General features: G+C 46.0%; 1 protein-coding gene across 3 annotated transcripts in view; it reads left to right on the plus strand.

The window, feature by feature from the left end:
- RXRG (retinoid X receptor gamma) overlaps positions 1–12,328 on the plus strand; it is an 81,421-nt gene that overhangs the window by 51,254 nt on the left and 17,839 nt on the right. For all 3 annotated transcript variants that reach the window (XM_035123681.3, XM_035123682.3, XM_060276636.2), the window contains 3 exons: positions 6,148–6,292; positions 7,931–8,110; positions 10,410–10,579. In XM_035123681.3, coding sequence (XP_034979572.2) covers positions 6,148–6,292; positions 7,931–8,110; positions 10,410–10,579 — 495 coding nt within the window. The remainder of the gene's footprint in view (positions 1–6,147; positions 6,293–7,930; positions 8,111–10,409; positions 10,580–12,328) is intronic.

Here is a 12,328-nt window from a genome sequence, read left to right on the forward strand (position 1 = left end):
GCCTGCGCACCTTGGAATGTCTTAAGTCAGGCATGAACTTAAAAGGGCGAGGCATCTCCCCGCTGGACACTTCCCCTGATCCCTCCCCCTGATATCCTGTCTGAGGTTGCAGTAAGGGCTCTAGGATGCTGCCTGAGCCAGGGTGCCTCTCTTCTGCGATTGTCAGGGAATGCTCACTGCTAGAACAATCCCTCACATCAGGCATCCCCAAACTGCGGCCCTCCAGATGTTTAGGCCTACAACTCCCATGATCCCTAGCTAACAGGACCAGTGGTCGGGGAAGATGGGAATTGTAGTCCCAAACATCTGGAGGGCCGAAGTTTGGGGATGCCTGCCTTAAGGCAATGCTCAGAAGGTTAAAGTGCCTCACATCACTGAGCTGCCTCAGGTAGAAGGATTATCCTCCTTCAGTGGCTGCCGATTCTGTGTCCTGCTCTGGAAACTGGAATGGGTGGTGGACTCGTGAGGCAGCTGCTGGTCACTTGAGAGCTCCTGGTAAGAAGCTGTGGTGCAAAAAAACCCACAACCTTCTGATTGTTGTTGCTCTTCAGCGTGATCTGTCTCTGAACCCCCCCTCCAAACAGCAACACCTAATGAGTGCAATTGCAGTCCAAAGACAATGGCAATGCGCTCTACGTGGGGCTACCTTTGAAGGTGACCCGGAAACTACAATTAATCCAGAATGCAGCAGCTAGACTGGTGACTGGGAGTGGCCACTGAGACCACATAACACTGGTCCTGAAAGACCTACATTGGCTCCCAGTACGTTTCTGAGCACAATTCAAAGTGTTGGCGCTGACTGGGCCTTGGCCCAGTATACCTGAAGGAGCGTCTCCACCCCCATCGTTCAGCCCGGACACTGAGGTCTAGCTCCGAGGGCCTTCTGGCGGTTCCCTCACTGCGAGGTTACAGGGAACCAGGCAGAGGGACTTCTCGATGGTGGCACCCACCCCGTGGAACGCCCTCCCATCAGATGTCAAGGAGATAAGGAACTACCTGACTCTTAGAAGACATCTGAAGGCAGCCCTGTTTAGGGAAGTTTTTAATGTTTGATGTTTTATCGTGTTTTTAATATTTTGTTGGGAGCCGCCCAGAGTGGTTAGGGAAACCCAACCAGGTATTAATAATAATAATAATAATAATAATAATAATAATAATTTGCACTGTACAGAGTTAACCTGCAGCACAGCATAGTTGTGTCAGTCTCCCGAAGCTCATTGCCCTCACTGGGGCTTCTGAGCAAGCTTTCTCTGGCCTTTTAATCTCCCACCTTGCACACACATTTAACTGTTCCGTACCAAATATGCCACAATAATTATTTTTCAGATAACTACATTGCAAAATTGTTGTCATTTTGTTTCCCTGCCCAGGCTGTGTCCAGACTTCCTATTTTGTGGGGTGTGTTTTTTTTTTATTCAGCAGCCTGTTACCTAGAGAACCTATCTCTTTAGTAACTAATAAACTTTTATAATAATAATAATAATTTATTATTTATACCCCGCCCATCTGGCTGGGTTTCCCCAGCCACTCTGGGCGGCTTCCAACAGAAAAATACAATACAATAATGGATTAAACATTAAAAGCCTCCCTAAACAGGGCTGCCTTCAGATGTCTTCTAAAAGTCTGGTAGTTGTTTTTCTCTTTGACATTTGATGGGAGGGCGTTCCATAGGGCGGGCGCCACTACCGAGAAGGCCCTCCGCCTAGTTCCCTGCAACTTGGCTTCTTGCAACGAGGGAACTGCCAGAAGGCCCTCAGTGCTGGACCTCAGTGTCCAGGCAAAATGATGGGGGTGGAGACGCTCCTTCAGGTATACTGGACCGAGGCTGTTTAGGGCTTTACTGTTCTCATCAGCCTTTCTCCCCGAAGAAGAGCTTACATCTTATGTGCAACAATGATTTCTGCTTCCCTAATTAAAAAACAAAAAGGGCACGCCCTGGAATGTGATCTTCCTTGGTTTCCAGAAATTAACCAGTACATGAATTCATGTAAACCCCCACCCCGCCCCGCTTTATAGAAGAGGTTAAGCTAGGGGAAGTTGGAGTAGCCATGTGTTGGTGGTGGGGGCCTCATCTTTCCCCGCCTGCTGTTTTTTCCAGTCCCCTTCACAAGACTTTCTTTTAGGTGGGTTGCAAATTGCACCTTCAGACCCGGGGCATTTTTGAGCCCTGCTGAGCGAGGGGAATTTCCTTGGGTCGGCCATTTTGAGCAGAGACAATGGGCAGGAAGAGGAACGAACACCCATTCGCCTAGAACACATTACCTGATTAAAATCTCTTGCAAGGTTCTTTTAGGGACAAACTACCGGTAGATGTACCTTTAGTTCCTTGACTTGCAACCACTTCCTAGGCAAGAGGAGTAGTCCCATCTTCATTAGGGCTGTAAGATGCAGGAAGGGGAGGTTTAACCCTTCCCTTCCCAGTCACTCCACCCCTCCTTGCTTCAGTTAGTCTCAGAATAAAAGCTCCCATGGGTGTCAGCAGAATTCTGAGGGGTGGTTTTTCTAGGGATTGTGGCTGTGTGCTGAAGTCCAGATAAAAGCTCCCAGAATAAATGCTCCCACTGGTGGAGCAGAATTCTCTCCTGCCTAATCACAGGGCATGGGGTGTGGTTTTTCTTGGGATTGTGGCTGTGTGCTGAAGTCCAGATAAAAAACAAGGGCCACACAACTGCCCAGGAATGAAATGTTAAAACCTTATCCGGCTGCTAGCCAAGCTATCAACATAACAAGTAGTTGCCCCCCGCCCGCCCCGCAGCTCTCCCACCATCCCTTCCAGGAATAGGAAATGGAAAATGGAAGAGTGGAAAGAACTCTCAAAAAATTGAAACTCACGGCTGCTTGGGAGACAATGGGAGAGTATACCTTGCAGGGGTGGGGGGTGAAGTCAAATGTACATGTAAGGGGGAAGGCTTACAGAGAGCAGCCTCCCCTCATCAGGAGCAGCTCGTCTCCGAGCAGCCACGAGAGCGAAGGGTCTGATGGGCAGAGCCAGGAAACGGAAAGGGAGTGCCAGCCCTCTAGCAACATCCAATAGCCCTTGCTCCATAGGCAGGGAGAGAGGGAGGGAGAAAGAGGGGACAGGAGTCAGTCAGCCCGCAGACCATTCCCCCCGACACCGGAATTGAGGAGGCGGAGAAAAGGGAAACGCTTCACAGTTCCGAGGCTTTTATGTTGGTCTAGAACGCGACGGTCGCCAGTGCAGGAATCTGATTCGGAGTGAGCAGACATGAAACCAGCAGCTCGTTACACTGTAAATAATGTGCACTAATAAAAGCTTCTGAAAGACAAGCATGTGGAAGGTCGTTACTCAAGAGTAGCCACAACAACCCTGACAGTACAGGAAAGGAATTTTTTTTCTTTGTTAGAATTGGTGTTGAGATGCTAGATCTTTTCCAAAGGGTCAATAAAAGTTTCTCGATGAGCTGCTACATGCTTGGATGTAGGTTTTGATGTTTCATGGCTTTGGCTTTTAAAAAATACATGAAAAGCACCAAAATGTACCATATTGCTGTCCTTTGTTCTTGAGAGGTATGTGTGCAAGCCTACAAGAGTAGTTTATAGGGCTGAAATAATGTTAGGAAACCAGTTGAAAGGCAAATGCCACAAGATGACGCTTGCCCCAAACCAGCAAAGGGCAATAGTTTTGGCTAGACTTCTAGACTTCCCTTCTATTGGTGCTTTTCAGTTAAAAACCCCACACGACACTTTTCTGAGCCCAAAGGAATACACTAGTAAAAATGGGAGATGCGCCATTTGGAGACATTCACGGTCATTTGAGTGTTGAAAATTGTCAGATTGAGCATTCTGGAGCTGACCAAAGTGTCTAGAAGCCTTGGGAACTCCCTTTGGCTTACTTTCATACCTTGATCATTGTTGTTCAAGGTGTGGTGTAGTGGTTAAGAGTCTCGTAATCTGGGGAACCGGGTTCGTGTCTCCGCTCCTCCACGTGCAGCTGCTGGGTGACCTTGGGCTAGTCAGACTTCTCTGAAGTCTCTCAGCCTCGCTCACCTCACAGAGTGTTTGTTGTGGGGGAGGAAGGGAAAGGAGAATGTTAATAATAATAATAATAAATTTTTATTTATACCCCGCCCTCCCCAGTCAAAAACCGGGCTCAGGGCGGCTGACACCAACAGAATTACAATAAAACATAAAAACAATTAATTAAAATACAGATTAAAATACAGTATTAAAATTTAAAGTGCAGCCTCATTTCAAGTAGTCCATAAATCCAAGCCATGAGGGAGGAAAACACAGGGGTCAGGCTGAGTCTAACCCAAAGGCCAGGCGGAACAGCTCTGTCTTGCAGGCCCTGCGGAAAGATGACAAATCCTGCAGGGCCCTGGTCTCCTGGGAAAGAGCGTTCCACCAGGTTGGGGCCAGTACTGAAAAGGCCCTGGCTCTAGTAGAGGCCAATCTTTGAGACTCCTTCGGGTAGTGACAAAGTGGGATATCAAATCCAAACTACTACTCCTCCTCCTCCTCTTCCTCTTCTTCGCCGCCTTCTTCTCCTCTTTTGTGCTTCACGACCTATGGATTGATTAATGGGTTAATTGGTGCATGAAGGATCTTGCATTAAAGCAGTAGATTGATCTTAATACCACTCCCAGCAGTATAATTGGATATTAGTCACGAGCTTTTCTAAAGTTGCATCTGGCCCCAATTTGGAAACGTATTAGGTTGGAGCAGTTCCGGGGAATGCTGGGGTTCCTTGTAAGCATGTCAAAAGTTCTCTCAATTCTTGTCCGAAGTCAAACTCTGAGATTCAGCAAAACTCCCAAGGAATTCCAATGGATGTGTTTGGAGATTTCATATCAAGGATATTTTGCAGGAGGCTTCAGCAGGCCCCTATAGGAAACATGTGTATGAGTTTTTGAACATCACATGATTATTATACATTACTAAGTATTTGGACGACCAAATTCTGTTACTGGCTTATACATACAAAATCAAACATAGAAGGCTGGTGCTTTTACTACCATATAAGGCTATTTGAAGGATGCACAAATCAAGCACACAGCGACTAGCAGCACACATAGCAAATGAAGAAGTATAATGGGAAAGTGTGCAGAAATGTCAGAAGTAAAGCAGATACGATCAGCAGAAGAAGCACGGCCTTAAAAAGAGATATTTGCACATGTGCATGGGGGTGTATAGGCAGAATCTGAAGAAATTTCACTTCCCAGAGTCCCCAGATATCAAGGTTTGTAAATGAAAGTTTTGGAGATGGTGGGTACCAAAAGAGGGAAGGATGCCTATCATTTTCTGTTCTTGGGGGGGGGGGGATGATTCTAAGACACAGCTTATAGTTGGTTGCAATTCAGAAGGCCAGAATTTCAGGAGGCACTCAACCTTCTGCCAAGAAGCACTTTCACCAAGAGTCTTATGGAGAAGTGAGTCATGCTATGTCCCCTCCCCCCACTTGTTGTTATGCATTGAATCTGTGGCAGCTGCTTGGCAACTTGGCTTAGAAATGCCTGGTTGCGCTGCCTCAAATAGTCACTCAGGTGCCTTGAGCATGTGCTTGCACAGCCAGACTCTGCTTCTACAATCTTACTGGTGAACGGGCAGGCACTTACACATGGACATACGGTAAGTGGCTGCAACCATAGCTGCCAGGTCTCCCGTTTTCCCCGGGAAATCCCCATTTTTCCAGCTGTTCCTAGCTGAAAAAAACGAATTCTTTTGTTTCCCCCCGGTTTATTCTGGTGCGGCGGCCATTTTGGAACTTGGCGGAGCATGCTCAGAAGCGACTTTTGATGCTGCTTTGCCCAGTTCCAAAATGGCTGCAGTGCGACTTCTGGCGCGGCGGCCATTTTGGAACTGGGCAAAGCAGCATCAAAAGTCACTTCTGAGCATGCTCTGCCCAGTTCCAAAATGGTGGCAGCGCTATTTCCGGTCTGCTATTTCCGGCCCGGTCCCTTATTTCTCTGACAGCAACTTGTCAGGTATGGCTGCAACAGCTTCAGAACTTGCCACCTGATCATGGAAAATCAGGGTGGTCATGATATAGCTCCCAAGTGGAAGAGGTGCTGGCTGAATACTTCCCATGAGGACTGTTAACATGAATGTTGGGTCCCGGTCATAGCATCAACCGAAAGAAGCATTTCTCTCTCTCTTTCTTTCTGTGTGTCCACCTTCTCTTTTTAGCTTAATGTCATGAATAGTGTCAGCAGTTCTGAAGACGTCAAGCCTTTGCCGGGCCTGCAAGGGATGGGAGCCATGAATTACTCATCCACAAGCCCAGGATCGCTGACCAAGCACATCTGTGCGATTTGTGGGGACAGATCATCAGGTACCCAACCTGTTTTAAGCTCTTGACTGCAGCTTGTATATGAAGATACTTGGCATCTTTAAGGATATTGTGTCCACCCCTGCAAAATAAGATTGCTTTGATTGGTTTTGGTGTGGGTGGCGCTGTGGTCTAAACCACTGAGCCTCTTGGGCTTGCTAATTGCAAGGTTGGCGGTTTGAATCCCCACGACGAGTTGAGCGTCTGTTGCTCTGTCCCAGCTCCTGCCAACCTAGCAGTTCGAAAGCAGGCCAGCACAAGTAGATAAAAAGGTAGCTCTGTGGCGGGAAGGTAAACTGCATTTCCGTGTGCTCTGGCTTCCGTCATGGTGTCCCGTTGCACCAAAAGCGGTTTAGTCTTGCTGGCCACATGACCCAGAAAGCTGTCTGTGGATAAACGCCGGCTCCCTTGGCCTGAAAGCAAGACACCACACCTCATAGTCACCTGGACTTAACCGTCCAGGGATCCTTTACCTGTTACCTTTTTTACCTTTATTCCTAATCTGTAGTCAGATATACCAGGGTATTACAGTTCTGAGCACTGTCATTCTTTATGGAATTGGGTGTTAACATGGGAAGTTGAGAATCTCCTACTAAAAATTTTGACAAGGCAAATTTCAGGCTCCCTCGAGTATGGAGCTGTGTAAGACATGGAAGCAGCCAGAAGACTTGGCTATTCCATGCTATGTGACCCTGCCTCATTGATTTTCTAGTCGAGGTCAGTAATTCCTGCTCCTGGCCTTTTAAAAGATCTTCTCCCCAAAGACCAAACTCTTTGAAAGCACAGTATTCAGCAATTGCATATTCAGCACGTTACACACAAACTTTCTGCCTGATGGATTGAGGACAGACAAATAAGCGTCCCGTCCCGTCCCCCCCCCCAACAACAACAACACAATTAATTTATTTATTGAATTCACTGCCACAAGGCAAGGTGATAGACATGGGTGTAGCCAGGATTTATGTTGTGCCCCCCCCCCAAAACTGAGCTATCTGTGATGCAATTGGTCAGTTAGTTAAATATTTTTATTTATTTGCTTGATTTAGGGTGGCAGCTGCCCCCCTGCCCCCAGGCTACACTCATGGCAACATAGATGACTTTATAGTAGAGTCCTACGTGTCTCTACTGAAAAGCAAGTCCCATTGAGTTCCATGCGATTAAACAAACCCATTGCTAGATGGAGTCAACATGTTCAGGGGCTATGGCCTCCAGGCCTTGCTTTTAGCAGGCTAGTTAGAGACATCTGGTTGGTCTCACTTTGGGAAACTGGAGTGGATAGATCTTTTTGTTCAATCCAGCAAGGGGAGGGTCCTTAATTTCTTAAGTCTCTTAAAAGCTACTTTCTGTCTCCAACCTTTGTGTGGCTCGGCAGACAGGTTGAATGTCGCCAGGAATTGGGGTTTCTCAAGATGAGAGAGGGGACCTCTCTCTCAGAGGCGGTTTTAGGATGGCGGTTGCGCTCAACACCGTAGAACGGAGCAAGAGAGGTGAATTTTAGCGTTGCCCAGGGCACCGCTTAAATTTGAGAGCCCAAAGTCTACCACTGCCTCTCTGCCCGCCCCACACCCATCTCGAACCACTAGCTCTCGTCACCTGACTGGGACGTGCATTGATTGACATGTGCTACTGCCTTCTTGCCAGGGAAGCACTATGGGGTATACAGCTGCGAGGGCTGCAAAGGCTTCTTCAAGCGGACCATCAGGAAGGACCTCATCTACACATGCCGCGATAACAAGGACTGCCTGATTGACAAGCGTCAACGGAATCGCTGCCAGTACTGCCGCTACCAGAAATGTCTAGCGATGGGGATGAAGAGGGAAGGTACGTCCGGATGGGGAGGCACAACACACACGCTCCATCCTTGGTTGCGCTGGCAGGAATAATCTGGACAAGCGGTAGCCCAGAATCCCTGCTCTATCACTGCACTGGATGAACCAGACTTACAGCAGTTGGGAGTGAATTCACTGCAGGGCAAACACATTTATGTTTATGTTTATGTTATTTAATACATTTATTTATTTGGTTTTTCAGATTAAAATTTTACAGTCACATATCAAACATAGAACATAGATACAAGATTCCAAATAATCTCCTGGACTTCCCCCCTCCCTTTTGTGGGTCCTATTGTTAATCATTTCCTCCTGCATCTTTTTGTTGTTTAGTCGTTTAGTCGTGTCCGACTCTTCGTGACCCCATCTTTTATAATAATCCAAATATTTTACCTCTCCATTGTGTCCAAAGGTCACCATTAAACTACAAATATTACTGTATTCCAATCCTACTAACGATTTTAACTTTATAAATTATAAAATTTCCCTATTCTTTATTGAAATTTTGGTCTTCCTGATTTCTGATTCTTCTGGTCATTTTAGCCATTTTGGCATAATCCATCGACTTGATCTGCCATTCTTCTCTGGTAGGGACTTTATCTTCTTTCCATCTCTGGGCCGAAGATTTTTATATTTCTATCCTACCTTTTCCCCTGTCAGGGACTCAAGGTGGCGTACAGCTAAAATAGAAACCAACAGACACTTCAGTCCTCAACACTGTCTGTATAGAAGAGAACAGGAAAGATAATGGATGTCCCATCTTAGGCTATTCTCTACTAGTAGCAGGAAACGAAATGCACATTGCAAACCAAAAATCTCATTCCAACCAGAGCACTCATTTTTTGCAGAGCGCAAAGTGATTTGCTAGGCGTTAAACCAATGCTGGTTTCTTCAAATAAAATAAAATAAACAGTTCCGCTCAGGGCTTCCGTGAGCCCAAATAATCAGCCCAACAACAACAACAACAACAACAACAACTTATTTATACCCCACCCAGCTGGCTGGGTTTCCCCAGCCACTCTGGAAGGCTCCCAACAGAATATTATTATTATTATTATTAGTGATAAAAGATCAAATATTAAAAACTTCCATAAACAGGGCTGCCTTCAGATGTCTTCTAAAAGTCAAATAGTTGTTTATTTCCTTGACATCTCATGGGAGGGTGTTGATGTTGAAGCCACTGTAACATTTCTCATGGTAGGGATTTGGTGCTCCTTGAGCTGTACTGCATATGCAAAGAGAAAGGGAGAATGTATTGTACAAGCCATGAGGCTGTCACACACCCCACACACCCTTTCTAATTGTGTTGGTTGAATTCCTCCCAAGGATCTGACATGGAGAAGAGCTTGAGATTTGCTTTGAGTTTTAGCTTTGGTACAACCTCAGGACCCAGGTGGCGCTGTGGTTAAACCACTGAGCCTAGGGCTTGCTGATCAGAAGGTCGGCGGTTCGAATCCCTGTGACGGGGTGAGCTCCCGTTGCTTGGTCCCAGCTCCTGCCAACCTAGCAGTTCGAAAGCACGTCAAAATGCAAGTAGATAAATAGGGACCGCTACAGCGGGAAGGTAAACAGCGTTACCATGTGCTGCTCTGGTTTGCCAGAAGCGGCTTTGTCATGCTGGCCACATGACCTGGAAGCTATACGCCGGCTCCCTCGGCCAATAATGCGAGATGAGCGCGCAACCCCAGAGTCGGTCATGACTGGACCTAATGGTCAGGGGTCCCTTTACCTTTACAACCTCATTGAAGCATTGCTGCACTCGCACGGTGGCGATGGCAGCTGAGCCGTTCAATCTCCAAGCCTACTAGTGGACAATGGGGGGTTGCATTGCTATTTCTACCTTGTCTTTTGCCTACCCTCCCTACATTCAAGTGTCTAGCTAGACATTGGCAGGCTTGTCGGTGAGTTTTACATATATGTCAACACAGATTTCCCCACAACTAGCAAACAGGAAAAAATTGTGCGAAATAACCAAGCTATTGTGAATTTGCTTGATTTACCGAACTGATGCGGGTTTTTAGAAATCTACTTTTCTCTGAGTCAAAAAATATATATATTCTGCACTTAGTGCACATTGTCCTGGTCCAGGAAAGGCTTTGTAGAAGACCTGTTTGAAGACAGAAAGGGAAGAAACACGACTGTTCTAGGCATAAGGCAGTTCATGGCACAAGCTGAAAGGGAGGAGGAAAAAGGAGCAGATGAATTTGGGGGCACAGGGGCGTGGGATGCCTGAAATGTTTGGACTGCGGCAAAACCTGGGGTTTTGAAATATATTTATTTTTCCTACTCAGCGGTTCAAGAGGAGAGGCAGAGAAGCAGAGAGCGGAGTGAGAATGAAGCTGAGTCTACAAGCAGCTGCGGCAGCAGCAATGAAGACATGCCTGTGGAGAGGATTTTAGAGGCTGAAATGGCTGTTGAGCCCAAAACTGAATCTTACAGTGATATGAACGCTGACAACTCAGTAGGTGGCTGCTTGGGACTGGGCTCTTACTTGGGCAACATATTATTATTATTATTATTATTATTATTAATGAATGAATGAATTATATTTATTGCGGCCATTGGCCCATCACATAAAACACATTTCCCAGAACTACATACAAATAATTGTGACTTCCGTCAGGGGTTTACACAAAAATTAAGATGAAAAAGTAAAATAACATACAGTAAAATTTTACAACATAAAATGTCACCCTCTGTTCATTTGCTGGGTAAGTTGACCAGAATGTCATCAATTCTAGTACAGTATCATATTGTGATTCATGGTTTAAAAGGGTTGTCCGAACCATACAGAAGTCCGTTTTTCTTCTTTAGAGATAGGACGCTGATCAGATACCTAGCAACAGTGAGTGATCTAGAAGGGTCTTCATCGTTCAATAGGTGTCTCAGTTTGGCTTCGTTAGAATCATCAGCAATTCCCATTAGATATGGAGCAAGAAACTTACTCCTGGACGATGAATGAAGGGCGCAACTAAAAAATATGAGGTGCAATGATTCAGGTGATCCGCAGTTACAATCACATAAGAGTGATATCTGTCATAGTATTAATTCAATTTCTATCTATCAAATTTGTGAGTGATTCATAATGAGAGTGATTCATACATGCACGCCCAGAGGGCCAAACTACACATTTTGCTAAAAAGGCTTTTTTAAAAAGTGCTCAAGCTGGCCCTTTTTTAAAAAGAAAAGAAAACCGCTGGTCCAAATTGGGACACCCCCCCCCCTGCTGAAAATCACACACCCCTGACTTTTGTTTGTCTCAAAGGTACTGTTTGCACTCAATTGCACCCTTGTGGTGGGGAATTATTATTATTAGTAGTATTATTTCTTCAATTTTTATACAGTACCACCGTTAGGTCTCAGGGCGGTTCACAAAATAAATAGCAGGCAGGGGGATTTTGGGTTCTTTTGCATCAGCATAAAAGCGGTCAGATTAAGCACACACTTTTTAAAAAGCTTGTTTAATATAACATGCCATTGGCCTGATCCTGCCAGCGCAAAGCACAGCCCACCTAATGCTGGGGAGCTTTAACCTGCAGAGCCCATCCTCTGTCAATGGCAGAAGTTGCCTCAGTCCAGATCTATGGTGGGTTTGATGAATATGCAGCATTCGAAGCATTGTGCGCAGACCAGACTTGATTCAAGCTGGGCAGGGTGCGAGCAGTCCGATGTTAAGTGCCTGCTGAGCTTTACAAAGAAGAAACACTTCCGGCACGGCCTCTTTTGGCATATGCACTGCAGATTTGCAGTCTAAAGGGGAGTTGGTTGATCGGTTGTGTTGAGAACTTTGGCTGGGGATAAATGGTATTCTTTGGCAGAGAAGGGAGGTCTGGTTGTCTTTCAGAGAATTCTGACCATTTTGCCTCCAGTCTTCTCCCCGAGGAACCAACCGACTGGATGAGCGTTGGGGCGGGAGAGGGAGGACTTGGAGGACAACAGTCGTGCGGGTGGCAGTTCAAGGGTGACACCTTGTTTCAATAATAATAATAATAATAATAATAATAATAATAATAATAATAATTTATTAGTTCTACCCCGCCCATCTGGCTGGGTTTCCCCAGCCACTCTGGGCGGCTTCCAACAGAAAAATACAATACAATAATGGATTAAACATTAAAAGCCTTCCTGAACAGGGCTGCCTTCAGATGTCTTCTAAAAGTCTGGTAGTTGTTTTCCTTTTTGACATCTGTTGGGAGGGCGTTCCACAGGG

The sequence above is a fragment of the Zootoca vivipara genome, chromosome 7 (genome assembly GCF_965207765.1).
Source record: "Zootoca vivipara chromosome 7, rZooViv2.hap1.1, whole genome shotgun sequence".
NCBI classification, from domain to species: Eukaryota; Metazoa; Chordata; class Lepidosauria; order Squamata; family Lacertidae; genus Zootoca; species Zootoca vivipara.